Source organism: Oryctolagus cuniculus, chromosome 12 (assembly GCF_964237555.1).
Source record: "Oryctolagus cuniculus chromosome 12, mOryCun1.1, whole genome shotgun sequence".
In the NCBI taxonomy this organism is placed as follows: Eukaryota; Metazoa; Chordata; class Mammalia; order Lagomorpha; family Leporidae; genus Oryctolagus; species Oryctolagus cuniculus.
In genome coordinates, this window is record NC_091443.1 from 101,020,838 (window position 1) to 101,044,605 (window position 23,768).

The 23,768-nt window shown below is 52.0% G+C and overlaps 3 protein-coding genes across 3 annotated transcripts in view; 2 read left to right on the top strand and 1 right to left on the bottom strand.

Annotated features, from left to right (window-relative positions):
- SEC11A (SEC11 homolog A, signal peptidase complex subunit) overlaps positions 1-22,633 on the bottom strand; it is an 82,112-nt gene extending 59,479 nt beyond the window's left edge. Inside the window, exon 1 of the mRNA XM_051834268.2 lies at positions 22,492-22,633. The gene's annotated coding sequence lies outside the window, so the exon portion shown is untranslated. The remainder of the gene's footprint in view (positions 1-22,491) is intronic.
- On the top strand, positions 21,658-23,667 carry LOC138844807 (basic salivary proline-rich protein 4-like). The gene is made up of 3 exons (XM_070054856.1): positions 21,658-21,727; positions 22,036-22,095; positions 22,289-23,667. Exons 1-3 carry the CDS (start codon positions 21,658-21,660, stop codon positions 23,665-23,667), a joined length of 1,509 nt encoding a protein of 502 aa, XP_069910957.1.
- The window catches only part of ZNF592 (zinc finger protein 592), a 55,407-nt gene continuing 54,682 nt past the window's right edge, over positions 23,044-23,768 (top strand). The window contains exon 1 of the mRNA XM_051834234.2: positions 23,044-23,170. The gene's annotated coding sequence lies outside the window, so the exon portion shown is untranslated. The remainder of the gene's footprint in view (positions 23,171-23,768) is intronic.

The window sequence follows — 23,768 nt, forward strand, 5'->3', positions numbered from 1 at the left end:
ACTGCTTTTCCCAGGCCATTAGCAGGGAGCTGGATCAGAAGTGGAGGAACTGGGATGTGAACCAGTGCCCATATGGGATACCAGCATAACTTCACCTGCTATGCCACAAGACCAGCCCTGTGGTGGAATGAGAAGGTGAGAAGGTCATGCCAAGATGGCCACTGACAACAGAAACTGCCTGGCAACAAGCCATGATTGGATGGCTTCGGAAACCACATGACAACAGAGCCTGACTGACAACAGGCTGTGATTGGATGGTTTCAGAAACTGCCTGGCAACAGAGCCTGACTGGCAACAGGCTGTGATTGGATGGCTTTGGAAACTGCCTGGCAACAGGCTGTAATTGGTTAGGGCATAGACCGCCCCTTGACCAGATTGGCTGCCTTGCTATATAAGCAGCTGTAGCAACTGAAATAAATGAGTCTGCAGGCTGCTCGCCTCTGGCCTGCTTATACCCGACTCCCAGGGTCTGTGTGGTGACTCCACACCTCTTGCCCCCACCACACTCTTCCTCTCAGAAGAAATCAACCGCAACAGAGCCCCAATTTTATTTATGTATTAAAAATTAATATAAAGAGAACAGAGTTCATGTAGCTACGAGTGTCTTTTTTTTTTTTTTTTTTTTTTTTTTTTTTTTTTTTTTTGACAGGCAGGGTGGATAGTGAGAGAGAGAGAGAGAAAGGTCTTCCTTTTTGCCGTTGGTTCACCCTCCAATGGCTGCCACGGCTGCGGCCATCACACTGCGCTGATCCAAAGCCAGGAGCCAGGTGCTTCTCCTGGTCTCCCATGGGGTGCAGGGCCCAAGGACTTGGGCCATCCTCCACTGCCTTCCCAGGCCACAGCAGAGAGCTGGCCTGGAAGAGGGGCAACCGGGACAGAATCCGGCGCCCCGACCGGGACTAGAACCTGGTGTGCCGGCGCCGCTAGGTGGAGGATTAGCCTATTGAGCCGCGGCGCCAGCCCACGAGTGTCTTTCTTAACGTTCACTTTTCCTCATCCCCACAATCACTGCTTTGGTCTATGCCACTGTCACTCATCCCAGCTACAGCAATGAACTCCTAACTCATCTACTGGGCTGCAGCCTGGTTCCCATATCTCACCTCACTCCCACCATTCTCCACAGCCAGAATGATGTATACAAGCCATAAATTTGATTGTGTTCCCGCCTTGCACAAAACCTTTCAGTAGATCGGGTGACTCTCAGGACAAGGTCAAACTCCTTAGCATGAGCTTCCGGATCTGGCCCCGTCCGGCCTCTCTGGCTGCACTCACTGCTCTCATGCTTGAGCGTGAGTGCCTGCCTGAATGCAGCACATCCCCCACCTCTGCTGTCTGGTGTTCCTCTCTCCCTGCCTGAAAAGCTCTCCAACCCACCCCAGCCTTGGCTACTCCTCTCGCACCACCTCCTCCAGGAAGCCCTCACCACACTTCTATCAGCACACTCTATCTCGGTCTGGATCTGTTGCTCTCACCAGACTTGAGTTTTCTGGGGGCAAGAGCCTTGTCACTTATCTTTTGATCCCAGTGTTTTCCCTCTAGAAAACACTGAAAGAAGTGTTGAATGATTGCATGGAATCCCTAAAGCCCTGGAGGCCCAGCCTTGCCACAGACAGATGAGATAAGCAAGCTTGTAAAGCTAGCATTTCCTCACTCACTGCGGCTGACCAGGACAGTACCCAGAGCTCTGGGCTGGAAGAGGGCTTGGTGAAGAAAGAAGCAGAAGAGACAGCCCTATGCTGGAAGAGCGTTCTTTCTCTTATTTGAGAAACAAGCACACAATGCCCACAAGAGGCAGGGCCGGGCCAGGCCAAAGCCAGGAGCTGGGGACTCAATCCAGGTCTCCCACGTGGGTGGCCGGGGCCCAATTATCTGAGCCATCGCTGCTGCTTCCCACGGTTTGCATTGGAGCCAGGAGTGAGAAATGGGAGTGGAGCCCAGGTAGTCCCCTTTGGGATGAAGCCATCTTTTTTTTTTTTTTTTTTAAGATTTATTTATTTTATTTGAAAGAGTTACAGCAAGGAATATGGAAAGACACAGAGAAAGAGATTTTCCATTTGCTGGTTCACTTCCCAAATGGCCACAATGGCTAGAGCTGGGCCGGACTGAAGCCAGGAGCCAGGAACCAGGAGCGTCATCCAGGTCTCCTATGTGGGTACAGGGGCCCAAGCACTTGGGTCATCTTCCACTGCTTTCCTAGGAGCATTAGCAGGGAGCTGGATCGGAAGTGGAGCAGCCAGGACTCGAACCAGTGCCCATATGGGGTGCTGGCATTGCAGGTGGCGGCTTAACCAACTGTGCCACAGTGCCAGCCCCCGAAGCCTTCTCTGATGTTCTTGGATGGGGTAAATTATTCTCCTAGGCAGCCATTTGGCCCCCTCGTTCTTTCTCTATCACAGTATGTATCACAGCACCGACCCTGGGATGCAGACATCTAATCAGTGTTTAACCACTACGCTAACCAGCCACTCCCTACAAGAGCTTTGAGTCTCTGTTACAAGAAGGAACAACTTAAGGTTTAACTACTAGCTTGCACATGCTATAAAAACTGCAGGGAGCTGAAAGAAGATTTTAGTCATGGCCTTAGAGGAGGCTTCTGAGGGAGACTGGGCTGCAGTGGGGTCAGCTTTGAACTGTCAAAGAGGCACACAATGGGAGCCAGCGCCATGGCTCACTTGGTTAATCCTCCACCTGCAGAGCCAGCATCCCATATGGGTGCCAGGTTCTAGTCCTGGTTGCTCCTCTTCCAGTCCAGCTCTCTGCTGAGGCCCAGGAGGGCAGTGGAGGATGGCTCAAGTGCTTGGGCCCTGCCACCCACATGGGAGACCAGGAGGAAGCACCTGGCTCCTGGCTTCAGATCAGCACAGTGCTGGCCGTAGTAGCCATTTGGGGGGTGAACCAACGGAAGGAAGACCTATCTCTCTGTCTCTTCCTCTCACTGTCTGTAACTCTACCTCTCAAATAAATAAATAAAATCTCAAGAAAAAAAGAGGCACACAATGCCAAATACAGACCGGCAGGGAGCTTGCTGTGGGGAGATGGCTAACACCCCAGTAGTCTGCAGTGTTGAGGGGACAGGCTGAGCAAGAAATCATTGGGATGCAAAGAATGCATTAAGAAGGCACAGGACTGGGAGAGAGTAATATAAGCTAGGAGGAGTCCAAAGGCTTAATGAGGCTTCCTGTAGGGCTGGGGTAGAAATAGAGTCTTTGTTGAACATAACTCAGATGTTTAAGACAGGTGACCCCCGGCCTGGATGAAGATGTAATGCCCCAGGAATTAAACTTGCCAAATGTGGGACTCTGATACGCTATTTTCTCCACTGACTGGGATGCCAGTCTTCCCAACACATAAGTCAATCCCAACAGCACGCCTGGAATCTTCCTGAAGGCTGCAGACCTGCTTGGCTTTGAACCACAGATCAGCTGCTTCTAAGCTGTGAGATCTTAGTCTGACAGTCGGTTAAGTCTTTTTAACCCTCAATTTTCTGGTATGAGAAGTGGGTGTATGAAAGAATGTTGGAACCAGCACTGTGGCGCAGCAGGGGTAAGCTGCCATCTACAGAACTGGCCATCCCATGTGGGTGCCGATTCAAGTCCCAGATGCTCCACTTCTGATCCAACTCCCTGCTAATGCGCCTGAGAAGGCAGCAGACCATGGCCCAAGTACTTCTGTCCCTGCCACCCACATGGGAGGCCCAGATTGAGTTCCAGGCTCCTGGCCTAATCCTTGCTGTTGCATCTTTCTTGGGAAGTAAACCAGCAGATGCAAGAGCTCTCTCTGTCTCTCCCTCTCTAACTCTGCCTTTCAAATTAAAAAACCACTCTTCTTGTCCAGGTGAGTGGAATCCTGTGGCCTCATCACCTCTTAGATTCCCCACTTCTTAAAACTGTGACATCGAACTTGCAATTTGGAGGCACATGGACATTTGTCACCATTAGACCTGCCCTGCATGGAGGGAGTCTTTCAGGTGGAACTACAGGACAGTAGGTAGGAGTACAAAGCTGTAAAGAAGTAAGATCTCTGGGGAGGTTAATTGTTTGTCATGATCAGGACATGCCGGGTATATGTGTTGAAATATTGTACTGTAGCCTATAAAACTACTGGTATTACATGCTAATCCCAAATTTTAAAATACTCTTCAATTTCTTTCATTGATGATTTATAGTTTTCATTGTAGAGCTCTTTTACCTCTTGGGTTAAATTTATTCCCAGGTATTCTCTTTCTCTTTAGTGTAGCTACTGGACATGCGATTGCCGTCTTGGTTTCTTTTCCAGATGATTCCAAATGATTCACTGTCAGTATATAACAATGCTACTGGTTTTTGTACTTTGACTTGATAGCCTGCATCTTTGCTGAATTCTATCAGCAAAAAGTGGAGTCTTTGGGGACTTTTCTGTATATAAGACGATGTCATTTGCAAACAGTAACAATTTGGCTTCCTCCTTTCCAATTTGGATGCCCTCTATTTCTTTCTTTTGCCTAATCACTCTAGCTGGAACTTCCAGCACTATGTTGAATACAATTTGAATGGTCTCTAGAAACATAGATTTATTTATTTGAAAGGAGAGAGAGAGGAGAGACAGAAAGATCTTTCATCCACTGGTTCACTCCCCAGATGCTGGGCGAGGTTGAAGCCAGGGTCCTGGAGCTCTACCCACGTCTCACACTTGGGCCATCGTCCACTGCTTTCCCAGGGGCATTGGGACTGGATGGGAAGTGGAGGAGCCGGGACTCACATTGCTGCTCTGATATGGGATGCTGCACCACATTGCTGGACCCTGTCCTGATCTTTCAGGGGAGGAAGCGGTGGGTAGGAAGAAAGGTCCCCCTGTGATGGTGCCAGGAAAGGAAGTGGCCCAGGCATGTCCCAGGAAAGGCAGTGCATAAGCCAAGCTGTGGATCTGCCTCCTCCTTGACGCTGTCTCCCAGGAGGATCTGCCTGGGTTTGCTGTGCGAGGTCAGGCCTGGGGGCTGCAGAGACAGGACTTTCTGCCTACAAGTCCTTGGCTGGGGACAACAGGGAGCACAACTTTAAAAGGTGTGGCAGCAGCTGGTGCTGTGGCTCAGCAGGTTAATGCCCTGGCCTGAAGCGCAGGCATCTCACATGGGCACTGGTTCTGTTAGAGTCGACCGCCCGAAAAACGTCACCAAGAGACACGTTTCTTATGCAAACAGCAAGGGGAAGCTTTATTGATTATCCAGCATGCTGGGGCTGTCTGATCATACAAGAGCAGAGCAGCCCCGAATAACCAAAGGTTAGGGTTTATAAAGGCAAAAACCGCAAAACCGGGGAGGGGGGAATACACGGTTGCTATGCACGGTTGCTATACACAGTTGCTAAGATCAAAAGAGAGTACATAAAATCAAAAGAGAGTATATGGTTACTGGGGTCAACATAACCTAAAACCTAAGTGAAATTAATATTCATCATAATCTTGACAATACCAGTTACAATCTTACAATTAGCAATTAGGACTTGACATTAATGTAAGACACAGACAAATCACATCTTCATTATTAGCCCAAGTAACCCAGGTGCAACCTTTCTACTTTTAAGCTTGAGCAATCATGCTAGGGGGTTTTTGTGCTCTGCCAAGGGTGATGTAGTGCACTGCTATTGTCCGACTATTTGAGATCATAGTTTCAGACCAGAGTCTCACAGTGGGGGGGGGGGTGCTTTCCCAGAATGGAGTCTCAAGTGCTCCAAAATGGAGTCCCTACTGTCAAGGTGCTACTTTACTCTGTCTTATTTTCACAGCTGCACCAGGAAGGTTTAAACCTGTAAGCTTAAGCTTAACTTTTTACACCCGCACATATACAATTTTAACTCTTCAGTTTGAGACCTGGCTGCTCCACTTCCAATCCAGCTCTCTGCTATGGCCTGGGAAAGCAGTAGAAAATGGCCCAAGTCCTTGGGCCCCTGCACCCATGTGGGAGACCTGGAAAAAGCTCCTGGCTCCTGGCTTCAGATCGGCGCAGCTCCGGCTGTTGTGGCCAAGAGGGGAGTGAACCATAGGATGAAAACCTCTCGCTCTCTCTCTCTACCTCTCCTCTCTCTGTGTAACTCTAACTTTCAAATAAATAAACAAACCTTTAAAAAATAAAATAAAATAAAAAGGTGTAAAGCTGTAAAGCTTGGGATGTCAGGAAGCCCTCTCCTATCTCAAAATCAAAGCCCCTACCCCCAACCCCCTGTGCAGCAGGATTACTGGAGTCGCTCCTGTCTCTGTGGAAGATTTTTGGAGAGCTCTCTTCAAAAAGTCCTGAACAGCTGCAGGGGCAGCTGGGAGAAGAAAGCCCCAGGCTCCCGGGTGTGGGGGTAGGGGGTTGGTATGTGTGAATATAGGAGGATGGAGGGGTGGGGCAGGGACCCACCAGTTCCCTGCTGGGCCACACTGCTTTGGCTAAAAGAGGAAAGACACCTTGCTGTGTATTTCACAGGTTCTTAGAGAAGAGACAGCCCTGGTGGACAGTGCGCCAGGAGAGGACCCAGCCTTGGCCTATCCCTCTGAATGGGGCTTATTCCTCCTCGCTCTCTGATGAGCTGTCTCTCCAGCTCTTACATTTTACAGCTAACAACAGAGGGCTGGCTCCTGACACCTCTTGACAGCTTAAGGGATCCTACAGGAATAGGTTGAGGCAGTGCACCGCTGCAGGAAGTAAAATCTGGATATGAATATAATGTTCTCTTAATGCAACCACATTTGAAGATAGGATCATTAGTGATCAATTATATATGCATTCAGGAATAAAGCCTATTTGCCTAATGGCTACCTTGAGCCTGTCTTTGAGGCACTCGTGCCAAGACTGCATTATTTGGCCACTGCCTCCTTGGTTAGTTTGGTCTCTGACACTCCTTGCTAACATTCAGCCCCAGGGTATGGCATAGGCACAGGGGTGGGGAACCAACCAAGGGCCGTTCGGATATCTATAACATCATTCAAGGGCCACACAAAATTATAAGCTACACATGAGCCCCTGATAGATGTATTGGATTCTGGGTCCACCTGCAGTTGCCTTGGCAGGGCCAGACCAGATGATTTCCTGGGCCTCCATTGGCCTTGCGGGCTGGATGTTCCCCACCCCTGGCGTGGGGGTTAGTGAAGTGAGTGCTGGCGTTAAACTGCTCTAACCCTTACTGCGTGACTCTAGACGAGTTACTTTCCCTCTCTGTGCCTTGATTTCTTTATGAATAGTGATGATAGTGTCTAGGGTTCTGATGAAGATTAAGTGATCCAAAGAAGAAGACTGTGGGGCCGGCCCTGTGACATAGTGGGTTAAAGCCCCAGCCTGCAGCACCGGCATCCTATATGGGTGCCGGTTTGAGTCCCAGCTGTTCCTCTTCCAATCTAGCTCTCTGCTATGGCCTGGGAAAGCAGTAGGAGATGGCCCAAGTCCTTGGGCCCCTGCACCCATGTGGGAGACCTGAAAGAAGCTTCTGGCTCCTGGCTTCGGATCAGTGCAGCTCTGGCCGTTTCCAGTCATCTGGGGAGTGAACCAGCAGATGGAAAACCTCTCTCTCTGTCTCCACCTCTCTCTGTAACTCTGTCTTTCAAATAAATAAAATAAGTCTTTAAAAAAAGAATAAGAGGCCGGTGCTGCAGCTCAATAGGCTAATCCTCCGCCTTGCGGCGCCGGCACACCAGGTTCTAGTCCCGGTCGGGGCGCTGGATTCTGTCCTGGTTGCCCCTCTTCCAGGCCAGCTCTCTGCTGTGGCCAGGGAGTATAGTGGAGGATGGCCCAAGTGCTTTGGCCCTGCACCCCATGGGAGACCAGGAGAAGTACCTGGCTCCTGCCATCGGATCAGCGCGGTGTGCCGGCCGCAGCGCACCGGCCGCGGTGGCCATTGGAGGGTGAACCAACGGCAAAGGAAGACCTTTCTCTCTGTCTGTCTCTCATTGTCCACTCTGCCTGTCAAAAAAAAAAAAAAAAAAATGAAAGAAGATTGTTACCCCAGTGCCTGACACTTCATAGTGGTCCCTGTCAGCAGAAGGGCCCCTCACTCCGAGGCGTGAACCATCTCTGCTCTTCTTGCAGACCCTCAGTGTCCCACCCTCTGTGAAGCCTGCACAGACCGGCCCCACCCCGTGCAGGGTGAAGTCGCTCTCCGATTAGTTGTACGCTGGTATTTTACCCGTCTCTCCTCACGCGGAGCTTCAATCATTTGCACTTTTCTAAATCCACACGGAACATCTAGGCCCGACGTGATCTGGGAAGACAATACGGTAATCACTACGGCAGCCAGTCCTGGTTTCCTTTAGAAGAGTTTGTGGAAGCGCTGAAGTCTCTGCCTGGAGAACTTGAGCTGAAAGGGTGAAGGAATGTTTTGGACGTGGAGTTCCTTCCTGTGCTGGGTGTGCCTATTCAAGGTCTATCGACAGCCTGCCTCTCAGCCCCCAGTGCTCACGAGGCTGCCCAGAGAATCAAGCCTGGTGCCAACCTCACTTGCCCCCTGGAGGTCAGTTCCCCACAAGGCTGCTGACCCTCCCCAGCCCTGCCTTCTCCGTTTGCTTCCCCGTTCTTTACTCACTCTGTAGTTTGCAGCTTAGACATCACTTCTTCCCACCCCCTAAGCCTTCTCTTATCTTCCTGGATGGGGTAAATTACTCTCCTAGGTAGCCATTTAGCCCCTCGGTCTTTCTCTATTACAATAGGTATCACTTTTAAAAAAAGAGAGATTTATTTATTTATTTGAAAGGAAGATTTACAGAGAGGCAGAGGCAGAAAGAGAGAGGTCTTTGATCTGCTGGTTCACTCCCCAGATAACTTCAATGGCCAGAGCAGGGCCGATCCAAAGCCAGGAGTTGGGAGCTTCTTCCTGGTCTCCCACGTGGATGCAGGGGCCCAAGGACTTGGGCCATCTTCTACTGCTTTCCCAGGCCATAGCAGAGAGCTGGATCAGAAGAAGACCAGCCAGGATCCGAACCGGCGTCCATATGGGATGCCAGCATTGCAGGAGGTGGCTTTTCCCACTACGCCACAGCACTGGCCCCCACATATCACTTTTTATAGGGGATATTTGTTTGGCTTTTCTGCTTACTGGTAGGCTCCCCAAGCCAGGCAAGAAGTCTGTGAGCCAGCCGTGGGCATGGTCTCCACCCCATAGTGCTGTGGTTATGAGAAAGCACCAATGCAACATCCCTCTGCCTTATTAGCTTCTCAAACGAGCCTGTGCACCAGTGGGCTTTGAACACAACAGAAACAGGGCGGGCATCTGGCACAGCGCTCCCCACATCAGAGTGCCTGGCCTTGAGTCCCGGCTCTGCTGCTGATTCCAGTTTCCTGCTAATGTACACCCTGGGAGGAGCAGTGATGGCTCAAGCAGGGTCCAGCACAATCACTCTTAGCCTCACGTGGCTCCTAAGACTGAGAATGGAGCTAGCTGCGAGTTAGACATGCCGCAAGTGATAAATGCTGACCCTGAAGGCTTAGTATGAAAAAAAGATGGGGGCCGGCACTGTGGGCACTGTGGCGTAGCAGGTAAAACTGCTGCCTGTGGTGCCAGCATCCCATATGGGCTCCAGTTCAAGTCCCGGCTGCTCCAGTTCTGATCCAGCTCTCTGCTATGGCCTGGGAAAGCAGTAGAAGATGGCAAAGTCCTTGGGCCCCTGCACCCGCGTGGGAAACCTGGAAGAGGCTCCTGGCCTCCTGGCTTCAGATCAGTCCAGCTCCAGCCATGTGGCCATTTGGGGAGTGAAACAGCTGATGGAAGATATTCTCTTTATCTCCCTCCCTCCCTCCCTCCTTCCCTCCCTCCCTCCCTCTGCCTCTGCATCTCTGTAACTCTGCCTTTGAAATAAATAAATAAATCTTAAAAAAAGATAATTACAAGTAGGGATGATAGGCCGGCGCCGCAGCTCACTAGGCTAATCCTCCACCTGCGGCGCTGGCACACCAGGTTCTAGTCCCTGTCGGAGCGCCAGATTCTGTCCCGGTTGCTCCTCTCCCAGTCCAGCTCTCTGCCTCTCCGGGAGGGCAGTGGAGGATGGCCCAAGTGCTTGGGCCCTGCACCAGCATGGGACACCAGGAGGAAGCACCTAGCTCATGGCTTCGGATTGCTGCAGCGCCGGCCATAGCAGCCTTTTGAGGGGTGAACCAATGGAAGGCAGACCTGTCTCTCTCTCTCTCTCAGTGTCTAACTCTGCCTGTCAAAAAAAAAAAAAAAAAAAAAAAAAAAGGGGATGATAATCCGTTTGCTGTACATAATGTATATGAGAGGTTTTCTATAAGCTCACCAAAGGGGCAGGGATGCTGTGAAGCAGCAGGTTAAGCTGCTGCTTGCAATGTCTGCAGCCTGTACTGGATGAAATTAAAAAAAAAATCAGATCTGCATTTTTCAGTCCTTTCTCGGTCTATTAGCTGCCCTGAACCCTGGCATTTCCCGTGCTGCCTTTGGTGTGACATCGGGGGTAGGGAAATTTGTTGGCGACAGGGTTGCCCCTTGGCGTCCTGGGTCTTGGGTGCTGTTTACCCAGTTCACTCACCATAGCTCTAGGTTTTTGCCTCTGGCTCTAGCCCATGACCTGATCGTGACACTGCACAGTTCCCTTTGCCCTGTGGTTTGGTTGGGTTTTCTCCACATTTGCAGCATGTGGGAGTTTTGGCCAGAAAAGTGAGGTCAGTTCTTTAGGCCGATATTTTAAAGTCATCCATCAGCAAACACTGACAGATGAGAAATACATTACAGGAGTCTTCTTTTTTTCATTTCCTTCCTCCCCCCCTCTTTCTCTCTCTCTCTCTCTTTCTCTGAAAGCCAGCATCATAGAGTGGGGAAGAGACAGAGAGAGATCTTTCACCCACTAGTTCACTCCCATGACAGCCAGAGCTGAGCTGAACTGAAGCCAGGAGCCAGGAGCTTCTTCTGGGTCTCCCACATGGGTGCAGGGGCCCAGGGACTCGAGCCATCTTCCTCCGCTCTCCCAGGTGCATTAGCAGAGAAGTGGAACCGCCAGGACTTGAACTGGCACCCATATGGATTGCCAGCACCACAGGTGGCAGCTTAACCCACTATGCCACAGGGCCAGTCCCCACAGGATCCTTCTAACTGCAATAAACAGCTCACCAGCACGTGCAAACTCTTTCTCCCCTCCAGCCTCTTCTTCTTCTTCTTCTTCTCTCTCTTTTTTTTTTTTTTTTTTTTTTTTTTTTTTTTGTGACAGTTTTTTGCCGTTGGTTTCACCCTCCAATGGCCACCGCAGTCGGCGCATCGCGCTGATCCGAAGCCAGGAGCCAGGTGCTTTTCCTGGTCTTCCATGGGGTGCAGGGCCCAAGCACTTGGGCCATCCTCCACTGCACTCCCTGGCCACAGCAGAGGGCTGGCCTGGAAGAGGGGCAACCGGGACAGAATCCGGCACCCTGACCGGGACTAGAACCCGGTGTGCCGGCGCCGCAAGGTGGAGGATTAGCCTATTGAGCCGCGGCACCGGCCTCCCTCCAGCCTCTTGAATGAAGGGAGGCCCAGTCCTCCCGCGATGCAAGCATGTGGGTAGCAGACCGGGCAAATCGATTGGCCACACGATTGTCCTGAAGCTCCAGCTGCAACTTCCTTCCGTGGCCGTGTCCAATTATGCTCTGACCACGGATAGGTCAGCTCCGTCCTTTGGCCTGAATTGTTTTCTCTAAAGCGAGCCTTTCTCGGTTGTGCCCATGTATGTAAGTGGGAAAGAGAACAACTCTAAACAATGAACGCAAATCTCAGCTCTTTCTCCTCTTCCTTCCTCGGTGTTGACATCAGCCTCCCTCCTGCCCTACAGCAGCAACTTTTCTGCTTGCCTTTTAGCAAAGGGGTAGGCGGCAAGCATTGGTTCTTTGGAGCCAAATGACCTGGGTGCACATCCTGGGTCTGTCATCTACTAGCAGGGTGATATTGGGCAAGTGACTCAGCTTCTCTGAGCCCAGTCCTCTCTTGTGTAAACCAGGGATAGCACAGTCTTATGGGAAACCCTGGCCCAGAGGAGCTATCTCCTACTATATCATGCTGCCTTATACCCCACCCAAACTTTTCAGGTCCCGTCCTTCCCTTTCCTGCCTTTGCCTAAAAGCAAACAAGCCAACAACATCTTTCTCCTCCTTTAGCAAGAAAACTCAGCCTCACTTCACTCCGTCACTCTCTCCGGCGGATGCCTTGCTTTGCCCTTTCCAGTTCTTGGATTGCATGAGGTTTACTGCCTCGCTGTTCTCTCCTTCTTCTGAGCCATGCATCATCTGCTCTGGCACCAAAGGGCCTTGAGACACTGCTTCGGGGAGGGCAGTCGGCTGGCAAGCCCAGCAACCCTTACTGTCCCCATTCTGCATGGCTCCATCCCCATGATGTCCCCTCTTGGGGTTGCTTTTCTGCTCCTAAAGCTGCCATGGCCAGCAGAGCACGTTACCCACCATGCAGCTGGATGTCCCTGTCCGTTCACTGGCCCCACATGGTCCCTGGCACTCTCATCCTCTCTCTTGGAAACGGTGCTTCCCACCCTCCCCATCCTCTTCCCCCATCCCTATTGGCGACATTCCTTCTTGCAAGCCTGGGTTAGTCCAGAATCAGTAAGGCCACCCCCACTCCCTCCTCCCCTCAGCTCTCAAGGGAGGTGACTTCCTAGGAAAACCAGGCCCTCCACCTTTGGCCCAGATCCCTCCCTGCCTGCCATTTGGGCCTCTCTGGGGAGAGGACAGGTCACCAGTGATGTATGAATGTGCTCCTGAAAGCACATAGAGGGGTGGGCATTTGACCCAGGGGTTAAGATGTGTGTATCCCATGTCAGAGTGCCTGGGTTCAATTCCTGGCTCCTGACTCCAGCTTCCTGCTAGTAACACACACCCTGTCAGGCAGAGGTGATGGTTTAAGAAGTTGGGTTCCTGCCACCCATATGGTGACCTTGATTGGGCTCCTGGCTCTTGGCTTTGGCCTCACCTGGTTATTGTGGGCATTTGGGGAATGAACCAGCAGATGAGAGCTTCCTGTATCTGTCTCTCTCTCAAACTAAAAGGAAAAATTCACAGGAAAACTGAATTTAAAAAAATAAGTTTGAGCTGGCATTGTAGCACAGTGTGTTAAGCTGCTGCTTGTCTGCCAGCAACCTATATGGAAATGTGGGTTTCAGAGTCAGCTGCCCTGCTTCCAATCTAGCTCCCTGCTAATGTGTCTGGGAAGGCAGAAGATGACGGCTCAAGTTTTTGGACCCTGTCACCCATGTTGAAGACCCAGATGGAGTTCTAGGCTCCTGGTTTCCGCCTTGTCATACCAGGCTGTTGTAGCCAACTGCGGAGTGAACCAGTGGATGGGAGATCTCTCAGTTGTTCAGCCTTTCAAAAAAGGTACATTCTGGTGTAGAAAAGTTTTGAAATTCATGTTTAGCTTTTTTTTTTTAAAGATTTATTTATTTATGTGAGGGGTAGAGTTACAAACAGAGAGAGGCAGAGACCAAGAGAGGTCTTCCATTCACTAGTTCACTCCCCAAATGGCCACAACAGCCAGAGCTGAGCTGATCCAAAGCCAGGAACCAGGAGATTCCTCTGGTTCTCCCACATGGGTGCAGGGCCCCAAGTGCTTGGGTCATCTTCTGTTTTCCCAGGATGTCAGCAGGGATCAGAAGTGGAGCAGCCTGGGCCGGCACCGCGGCTCACTTGGCTAATCCTCCACCTGTGGCTCTGGCACACCGGGTTCTAGTCCCAGTCAGGGTGCTGGATTCTGTCCCGGTTGCTCCTCTTTCAGTCCAGCTCTCTGCTTAGGCCTGGGAGGGCAGTAGAGGATGGCCCAAGTGCTTGGGCCCTGCACCCGCATGGGAGACCAGGAGGAAGCACCTGGCTCCTGGCTTCAGATTGGCGCAGCGTCGGCCGTGGCAGCCATTTGTGGAAGAGAGAGAGAGAGAGAGAGAGAGAGAGAGGTCTTCCATCTGCTGGTTCACTCTCCAAATGGCTGCCATGGCCAGGGTTGGGCTAGGCTGAAGCCAGGAGCCAGGAGCTTCTTCTGGATCTCCCACGTAGGTGCAGGGACAAAAGCAGTCAAACCATCCTCCACTGCTTTCCCAGGCACATTAGCAGAGACCTGGATCAGAAGTGGAGCAGCTGAGACTCCAACCTGTGTCCATATGGGATGCTGGCATTGCTGGAGGCAGCTTAACCCACTGCATCACAAGTCTGGCCCCTTCTGTGAACTTTTTAGAGACCCAATTATAGACTGATAATAGAAACACAGGAGCCGGAGGAAACTCTCCTTTTTGGGAAGGTCTGGGCAGCTTGACCAAGCAGGTGAGTGACAGGTTTGGAGAATAAGTAGAGGGCTGCCAAACTTGAGAGGAAGCAGAGAATGTGAAAGACCTTCCGAGTAGAAAGAGCAGCCTGGGCAAAGGCACAGACGCTAGAGGCAGTGTGGCATGGCCAATGAGATACGAGCGATTGGTTTTGGTGAGGGGGAGAATGGAAGAGGAAGAGGCCTTGGAGGGCACCAGAAGAGGAAGGAGGTGCGATAAGCAGGTGTGAGGTTAGAGCATCAGCAGCCTTCACAACTGTGCAGGGCTGACTGGAGGCTGCTTGAGGCGGCCTCAGTGAGGGCAGTTTATTCCCAGAGCTGGTGAGAGTCACCCAGGGCCCAACCGACGCTGGAGCTGCGGTGCTGCAGGTGGGTGTGGTTTAGAGGTGGGGTGGGCTCTTCTGTGCTCCTCTCCATGGCACTTATCACCACTTGCCACTCTCCCTTATCTGTTGTCTGTCCACCCCCACCAACTTGTAAGCACCCACAGAGCAAGCAGGTTCATTTTATTCCCTCCTAAATTCTAAGGCCTCACATTTTCTGGCACATCATAGGTTACAAGTATATAATTGTTTGTGGAATACCAAAGTTTAGCCAGGAAGAAACAAAGACAGGCTAATAGCCAATGGGTGAAGGATTTCTACTGTATTAAAATTTTTTCTCTCTATTTATTTGAAAGGTATATACGCACACAATCTTTCATCTGTTGGTTCACTCCCACAGCAGCCAGGCTGAAGCCACCATCTTGGATCTCAATCTGGTTTCCCATGTGGGTGGCAGGGACCCAAGTGCCTGAGCCATCAGCTGCTGCCTCCAGGGTGCACACTGCCAGGAAATTGGAATTGGAAGTGGAGCTGGACTCGAACCCTGCTACTCCAATATCGGATGCAGGTGTTCCAAGTGGTGTCTTAACCCCTGTGCCAGCTGCCCAGCCCGGGAAGAATTTGTAACACTCCAGGTAAATGTAACTGAGACATATCTCCTGTTAATTCCTTTCCTAGCTCAGACACCAGTGCAATATTTAATCAGACAATAGGGCTGGCGCCGCGGCTCACTAGGCTAATCCTCCACCTTGCGGCGCCGGCACACCGGGTTCTAGTCCCGGTCAGGGCGCCGGAATCTGTCCCGGTTGCCCCTCTTCCAAGCCAGCTCTCTGCTATGGCCAGGGAGTGCAGTGGAGGATGGCCCAAGTACTTGGGCCCTGCACCCCATGGGAGACCAGGATAAGTACCTGGCTCCTGCCATCGGATCAGCGTGGTGTGCTGGCCGCAGCGCGCCAGCTGTGGTGGCCATTGGAGGGTGAACCAACGGCACAGGAAGACCTTTCTCTCTGTCTCTCTCTCTTTCACTGTCCACTCCGCCTGTCCAAAAAAAAAAAAAAAAAAAATCAGACAATAAAAGGGTCCCACTTCTGACCTCATCCTTGTCTCAGCGTGAGTGACTCTTTCCTGCTCCATCCTGCTGTCTTCCCTGCTCTTTGGCTATCATTGCATTTTATATCTAGAAATCTTGTCTTCTTCCAGGTACCCCTAAGATCTCGGCCCCGAGCGTCCATAGTCATCACATGGATGATCACATACTCCCTGGCTTCCTGATCCATTTCCTACTCTGCTCCCCTCTGCTCTGGGGGTCAGCCTCCAGGGGCTGACCCTGAGGGACACCCACACCTGGGCTCCCTCATCCTTAGGCTTCCTGTTGGGGCCAGCCAGTAGCAGGTAGCACAGGAGATCGGAGAGGAAGAGAAGGAGGGCTTAGATCTTCTTTCTCGCACTTCTGGACTGGTGGCTGCTCCACCTCTCTGCCCCTCACCTTGACACATTGTCTGATCATGGCTTCCCAGCAGATGCCAGCCTCTGGGGCTTGGCTCTCCACCCTGGGTTTCCTTCAACCCTGCCCACATCTCTGTAAGCAGTCCCTTCCCTGACCCTCTTCGGCTTCCCATTTCCAGTGGACCATCTGTTCCCTGCCAGATGGTGGCTACAGCAAAAGCAAAAATATAAAATTGTATCTTTTTAGCAAAATTGAGATGAAGTTCACAAAACACACCCATTTAGAGTGGTCAGGGGTTCTTAATACACTGAAGCAAATTGTTTCTTTTTTCATTTACTAGATAATCAAATGTTGTCCAAGTTACCCCGGTGTCTTTGGACTGCACTTTAAAGTTACACAGTGTTGCGCACCTTCCCTTACTTAACCATTTATTACACTTCTGAATTTCCATGACCACAAACAAGACTAAACACTGTAGCACATGTGGCCTTTCCCTTTTGGGGAGGATTATTTCTCAAGGAAAAGTTTCCAGGGGTGGTACTGATGAGTCAAAAGCGAGTCACTTGTCTCCTAAGGCTCTTCAGAGTATTGTCAAATTACCTTTTAAAAGGATTATTCCAATTAAACTGCTACGGCTTTTCTGAATGTACCAGTTGCATCATCTCATTAGCACTGGAAAATTACATATAGGGTGAGGGCACTTTAAAAGTGGAAAGTGGAATTTAAAAAATAAGTTGGAGCTGGCGCTGTGGTGCAGTAGGTTAATCTTCCGCCTGCAGCAACGGCGTCCCATATGGGCATTGGTTCCAGTCCCGACTGCTCCTCTTCTGATCCAGCTCTCTGCTATGGCCTGGGAAAGCAGTAGAAGATGGCCCAAGTCCTTGGGAGACTTGGAAGAAGCTTCAGATCAGCTCAGCTCTGGCTGTTGTAGCCATTTGGGGCGTGAACCAGCAGATGGAAGACCTCTCTTTCTCTCTCTCTCTGCCTCTACCTCTCTGTAGCTCTGCCTTTCAAATAAATAAATAAATCTTTTTTAAAAAGTTAATTAATATACATTATGAAAAAATTATGCATGGATTTTTTGGCACCAAAAAACCCCTCATTTTTCCATGACATTTTTTAAAAAGATTTTTATTTATTTATTTGAGAGGCAGAGCCACAGAGAGAGAGGCACAGACAAAGAGAGGTCTTCTATCTGCTGGTTCACTCCCCAAATGGCTGCAATGGTCGAAACTGAGCTGATTCGAAGCCAGGAGCCAGGAGCTTCTTCCCCATCTCCCACATGTGTGCAGGGACCCAAGCACTTGGGCCACCTCCCACTGCTTTCCCAGGCCATAAGTAGAGAGCTGGGTCAGAAGAGGAACAGCTGGATAGGAAGCAGTGCCCACAGGGGATGCCAGTGCCACATGTGCCTGCACCTTCTGTGAACTTTTTGAAGTGATCACATTTTGTATTTTGTTAATGGAGTAGATTGTCTTAGCGTTTGAACTTCTTCGCAGCCAGATCAATCCCAAGTCACTGACAGCTGTTCTTTCGTGTCCACATTTTTAGTGATTTTTAAAGCTAATCAGGACAGAAGGGACAGAGATTTTGCAGGGGTGCTCTCCAGCAGGCCGCCTTCTCCCAGCCTCTTTACTTAATCACCTGTCAGGCTCCTCACCTCAGTGAGCTTTGCTTCTTCAGCACCTACAGCGTGCCTGGCCACGTCCTGAACGTCAGCAAACATTTCTAAGATGGACAAAGGATGGAGGAAGATGCATCCAGCGTCGGTCATACTCGTCCCTGAGGAGGAACTGGAATCAACACTTTCTAATCCCTCCAAATTAAAGCCTCGCCACTACCACGGCCTGCTGCTGGCTTTGATCAGTGAGTTGCTCTCTGGAATCCCTGAGCACTTCTTCCTGTCCATGCAGTTAGATTTCCTAACTTGGTCCTAAACTCGTTCATGGCAACAATATGCCAGAGTGTAATTAATTTAATTAAAACGACATAAACTGATGAATCACAAGCATGAGAAGAAAGCTGTTTCCATGACCTGTCTGATGAATGCCTTGGAAAGATTAAAGACCAGTTGAAAATTAATGTTGAACCAGATGTGAGACAATTATAAAAGACATTTTTTCTTTTTAAGAAGGAGCATCTACTTATATCGCTTTGCAAGAGGTTGTGAGTCCTCAGTCATCTTTAAATTTTCACTTATTTGAAAGGCAGAGACACAAAGACTTCTTTTTTTTTGACAGGCAGAGTGGACAGTGAGAGAGAGAGACAGAGAGAAAGGTCTTCCTTTGCCATTGGTCACCCGCCGCCAATGGCCGCCACGGCTGGTGCGCTGCTGCCGGCGCACCGCGCTGATCTGAAGGCAGGAGCCAGGTGCTTTTCCTGGTCTCCCATGGGGTGCAGGGCCCAAGCACCTGGGCCATCCTCCACTGCACTCCCGGGCCACAGCAGAGGGCTGGCCTGGAAGAGGGGCAACCGGGACAGAATCCGGCGCCCCGACCGGGACTAGAACCCGGTGTGCCGGCGCTGCAGGCGGAGGATTAGCCTAGTGAGCCACGGCGCTGGCCCTCCTTCTCTCTTTGTAACTCTAGCTTACTAATAAATAATTAAGTAAATAAATAAATAAATAATTCTTTAAGGGGCCGGCACTGTGGCATAGCAGGTAAGGCTGCCGCCTGCAGTGCTGGCATCCCATATGGGCGCCGGTTCGAGTTCCAGCTGCTCCACTTCCAATCCAGCTCTCTGCTGTGGCCTGGGAAAGCAGTAGAAGATGGCCCAAGTCCTTGGGCCCCTGCACCCATGTGGGAGAACCGGAGGAAGCTCCTGGCTTTGGATCAGTGCAGCCCGGCCATTGCGGCCAATTGTGGGAGATGTAATACCTCTCTCTCTCTCCTCTGTGTAACTCTGAAATAAATCTTTAAAAAATAAAACTTCTAAAAAAATGTATGAGGGGCCGGCACTGTGGCATAATGGGTAAAGCCACCGCCTGCAGTGCTGGCATCCTACATGGGTGCTGGTTCAAGTCCCGGCTGCTCCACTCCCAATCCAGCTCTCTGACATGGCCTGGGAAAGCAATGGAGGATGGCTCAAGTGCTTGGGTGCCTGTACCCACGTGGGAGACCTGGAAGAAGCTTTTGGCTCCTGGCTTTGGCATGGTCCAGCCCTGGCCATTGTGGCCATCTGGGGAACAAACCAGCAGAAAGAAGATCTCTTTCTCTGTCTCTCCCTCTCTCTCTGTAACTCTGATTTTTCAAAGAAATAAACCTTTCTTTTTTTAAAGAACCATCTTGAGAGGTTTGGGCCCCCCCATCTGAAGACTGGAACATGGCTGTTCCTTATTGTTTTTAAGTTAAAATTAAATATTAGGATGTACATTTGCTATTTTAAAAATAATTATTTGCTTTAATCTACTTATCCAAATAACTGACAATTTATTGGGCAAGATCCAATTTGTTTGGGTAGCAGGGGTGAGGAAGATTAAAATTCTATTGGTCACAATCTAAGAGGTGTTCTTTAATTCAGTTTTATTGGTAATAAGGTTGATATTTTCACCTTTTTATTGGTTCCAAACTTACAAGGGACGATATTTACTGCCTCTCTAACAGTGCTGGATAAGACAACATCTATGTATTGCCACAACTACAATAACAAGATATGACTTTTCCTTTTATTGTACTTCACAATTCTGTGCACTCAAAGGAAACGCTGCCTCTGCTTTGCAGGCAGTAGTCTGCCATGTTTGAAGTCCAATCATTACCTCAAGCTGAACAAAATATTTATAGCCCCTGAGGAATAATGATATTAGGAAATATTTACTGAGAAGGGAACAGAACCCAAACAAGGTTTGTGCCAACCTCCTTTCCCCCAAAGCATCCTGGGAAGGTCATCTGTCCTGTTGGTTTCTGGGACCTATAAACATGGGAAGGTTACAGCAGGGTGATATGGTTGTTCAAAACACGAGGCCTGCTAAGATAGCAGTGTTCTGAGGCACACTGATTTCATCATGGTCATCATGGTCACATGATGATGGATTCGGCGTGGGAGATCCCAGCCAGTATTTAAAAAGGAATAAAAATATGAAGGTTCAAAAATATCAGCATGTGTTGTACAAAACGAGGGTAACAGCTCACAGGCCCTTCTTAGAAGTGTGTGTGCACAGGTGTATGTGCTGGCCTGAGACACAGAATCTACTTCTCACAGAGGACCACAGCCAAAAAAATGTTCCAAGTACTGGCTGAAGGTGATTTGTTTTTTTCATTTTCACTTCTCTCTAATTTGTTCTCTCTGTGAAACTGTTGCACGGTGAGTAACAATGATAGTAACTAATAACCAGAAAAGCTAGACTCAATCTCCCTCTGTCAGTGGGAGACTATTGCCCCCTACTTCATGGCTCTGAATCTTACAATGTCCAAATGTTAGCACAGAGGGGCTGAGACCTACAACCTCAACACCTGCCCAGGTCACGCTCCAGTGGATCTTCCTGACTGCAAGGCACAGAAGGCTCAGGGCTGGTTTTGATATAACCCTACCTCACCTCTGCAGACAGAGTACTCCAGCCCAGCTCTTCTCCTACATGGATCCGGAGCTCCATCCAAATGGACTTCTTGGCATTTCCTGAACATTCTATCCACTTCTTTCTCTGGGTCTTGATCGAACCCTTCCGTGTGCTTGGGACAGTGCCCTCAGCCAGCCTATCTCTGCTTGCCTAAGTCCCATGAATACTTTGAACACCATTTCTAATTTCCTTTCTCAAATTCTGGTATCTTTTTCTTTTGAACGCCATAAATATCTTTTTTAGAAATGCCTTTCTTGGGCCGGCTCTGTTTTCCGCCCAGCTCCCTGCAAATAAGTCTCGGTAAGTAGCAGAAGATGGCCCAATACTTGGACTCCTGTACCCACATGGGAGACCCAGATTGAGTTCCTGGCTCCTGGCTTCCACCTGGGCTAGTCCCAACCATATCAGACATTTGGGGTGTGAACCAATGATGGAAACTGTCTCTCTCTGCCACTCTGCTTTCCAAATAAATCTTTAAAAAAAGTCTTTAAAATATATTTTTTAAAATTTATTTCAAAGTTGGAGTTACAGAGAGATAAGGAGAGAAACACAGAGGTCTTACATCCGCAGGTTCACTCCTTAGATGGCCACGGTAGCCAGGGCTGGTCCAGGTGGAAGCAGGAGCCAGGAGCTTCCTCCAGGTCTCCCACGTGGGTGCAAGGGCCCAAGCACTTGGGCCATCCTCTGGTACTTTTCCCCAACCATTAGCAGAGGGCTTGATGGGAAGTGGAACAGCTGGGACAAGAATTGGCACCCACATGGGATGCTGGCATTGCAAGCAGTAGCTTAACCTGCTAAGCCACAACGCCAGCCCGTAAAATATTTCTGAATCCTATTTAGAAATTTCATTTTTCCTGCTCCCAAGGAAAATAGAAATGGATTGTAAAAATAAGAAAATATATAGAATTCACAGAAGAAAAATATCATTTAAAAAATCTATAATGCATGATCCATATTTATGTACATTTACATATTACAACCTGCTGGTATATCATCTTACGACATGCTTTCCAATGACTATATTTCCCATGTCATTAAATCTTTTCCTTCAACCTGATTTTTAATGGCTACAAATGAACCCTAATTGATTCAGCAGTCATGTTAACACTGGGCACTTTGTGCACGTGTACTGTGCAGTATTTTGGAGGCGTGCGGAATGGCATCCATGGTAGCGATACACTTCTTGAAAGGGCACGCAGTAGTCTCCGTGGAAGCAAGAAGCCGAGGCCACAGACAGTCAGGAGAGAAGTGACGTTCTCCAGGAGTCTCTGGAAATACTGCCAGGCACCTGCGCTTTCCATCTGAAGTGGTCAGGGGCTTCAATCACCCAGACCTAAGTTTTAATGGACAACCCACAGCTAGCCTGCAGCGGGCCTATAGACCCCTGTGTGCCTCCCCATCTCGAATTTTCCTAGTTTTAAGCAGCCTCCTCTGACTCCTCCCTCCCCTTCCCCCCTCTCTCCTTCTCCCTTTAAGGATCTTGCACCATCGACTATCTCTTCATCTCCCACCCCCCTCCCAGCTATTTTATTAGAGGTCGTCTCAAGTTGCAAAACATAAAACATGGCCTGTCTCTTTTGGCCTGTGTTTCCCTCCCACTGCCACTCTTCTGGAAAGCGCGGCCACCCTCTGCCCCCCTCACTGCTGCAGCACCCGCATCCTCCTCACCCCAGAGCCTGCTGCACCGCAGGCCCTCCTGCAAACAGCACCTCTCTCCTGCCTCTTCAAGGCTCTCCCTCGCGGGTGGCAGTGGGCGCTCCCCGCCGCCACCAGGGAGGCCGCGCGGCCGCCTCGGCGCTGCACACCCCGGGCTTCTCGGAAAGCGCGGGGCCCCGAGCGCCTCGCCCAGCGACGCCCAGACGCCCCCCGGGCCGCCCCCGCCAGTCCTCCGTCTGCCACGCGTCCCCAGGTTACCCCGGAGGCCGCGCGCACCTCCAGCCTCTACCGACGTCCGCGCCGCGCCGCCCCGGCCGGCTTCCACCTCGCAGCCTTCCCCGGGCCCCACCGGAGCCGGTCCTCAGGGAGGAGGCCGCCGTCCAGGCTCGCACCCGCTCGCCGTCTGCGCAGGCAGATCGCACCCCGCTAGCGGGCGGCCTCAGCCCTACCCGAGGCCTCGGCCCCGAGGCGCGCCGGGGGACGCCCGGAGCGGCCGTGCGGCCTGCCGCGCTGGGTCTCTGGCACCGGCCGCGGGGGTCGGGGGTCCAGCCCCGCGCCGCGCCGTCCCCGCCCAGCCCCGCCCCGCCCGCCCGCTGTCAGGCCCGCGCCGCGCAACCCACTCCGGGCGGCCGGCTGGGAGGCGGGAGGCCCGGCAGGCCCGGCAGGCCCGGCGCAGGCCCGGCAGCCCCTCCGCCGCACCGCCCTGGGCCGGTGCCCAGGTCCGAGTCGCCTTCCGCCTGCCACCTCCCTCCCCACCCCCCACACCGCCCGCCCGCCCGCGGCCCCAGCCGGGTCCCGCCGCCAGGCCGGCTCCCGCCCCCGCTCCGCCCCCGGAGCCGCAGCCCCGCCCGCCACCGCCGTCGCCATGTTGTGGCTCCCGCAGCCGGCGCCGGGGACGCGCGCGGCCGAGCCCGGGGCCTGCAGCCGCCGCCGCCGCCGCCGTCGCCGCCGCCAGGTAAGCGCCCCCCGCGGCCGGGCCGGGCGGGGCGGCGGGCCGAGGCCGTCGCCGGGGCAGCCCTCGCCTGGCCGGGACCGAAGCTGGCCGTGGCCGAGCCCACGCCCGCGCCGCGGCCCGGCCCTGCAAGCCTGGCGGACCTGCCCGCCGCCCCGGGCGGCAGCCACTTCCCCCGACCGCCGCCTGGCGGGCCGCCGCCGCCACCCCACTCCGCCCCCGGCCGCCGGGCCGCCGGTCTCTTCCGCCGCCGCGACCCGCCTCCCCCGGTCGGCCGGGCGCGCCGCTGTCCTCCCGCGCGGGACGGGCGGCCGCCCCGGCGCCAGCCGCGGCCCCCCGCCCCGGCACGGATAACGGTGCCGCCGTGCCCCGCTGGGACGCCCTGTCAGCGCGAGCGCCCCGGGCGCCCCGAGAGGTCGCGCCGTCAGGGGGCGGACGCCGCGGGGAGCGACCCTCGCGGGCGTGCCTGCGCCGACCGCTCTCCTGCGCCCAAGTTCTGACCCTGGGGACGCTTCCTCCCCGGAGCACCCAGCGTCCCTGCTCCGGAGTTGGGGCGCCCTGGGGTGGCCGGGCCTGTTGATCAGGGCGGAGAGCGCGTGTC

What these genes read in the sequence shown, in the direction of transcription:
- LOC138844807 (XM_070054856.1), top strand. Translation starts at nt 21,658, where the DNA reads ATGTTAACACTGGGCACTTTGTGCACGTGTACTGTGCAGTATTTTGGA. An exon ending in CGTGCGGAATGGCATCCATG is followed by an intron (nt 21,728 to 22,035) that starts GTAGCGATACAC and finishes TCTCCCTTTAAG; the next exon opens with GATCTTGCACCATCGACTAT. An exon ending in TCCCAGCTATTTTATTAGAG is followed by an intron (nt 22,096 to 22,288) that starts GTCGTCTCAAGT and finishes TGCCTCTTCAAG; the next exon opens with GCTCTCCCTCGCGGGTGGCA.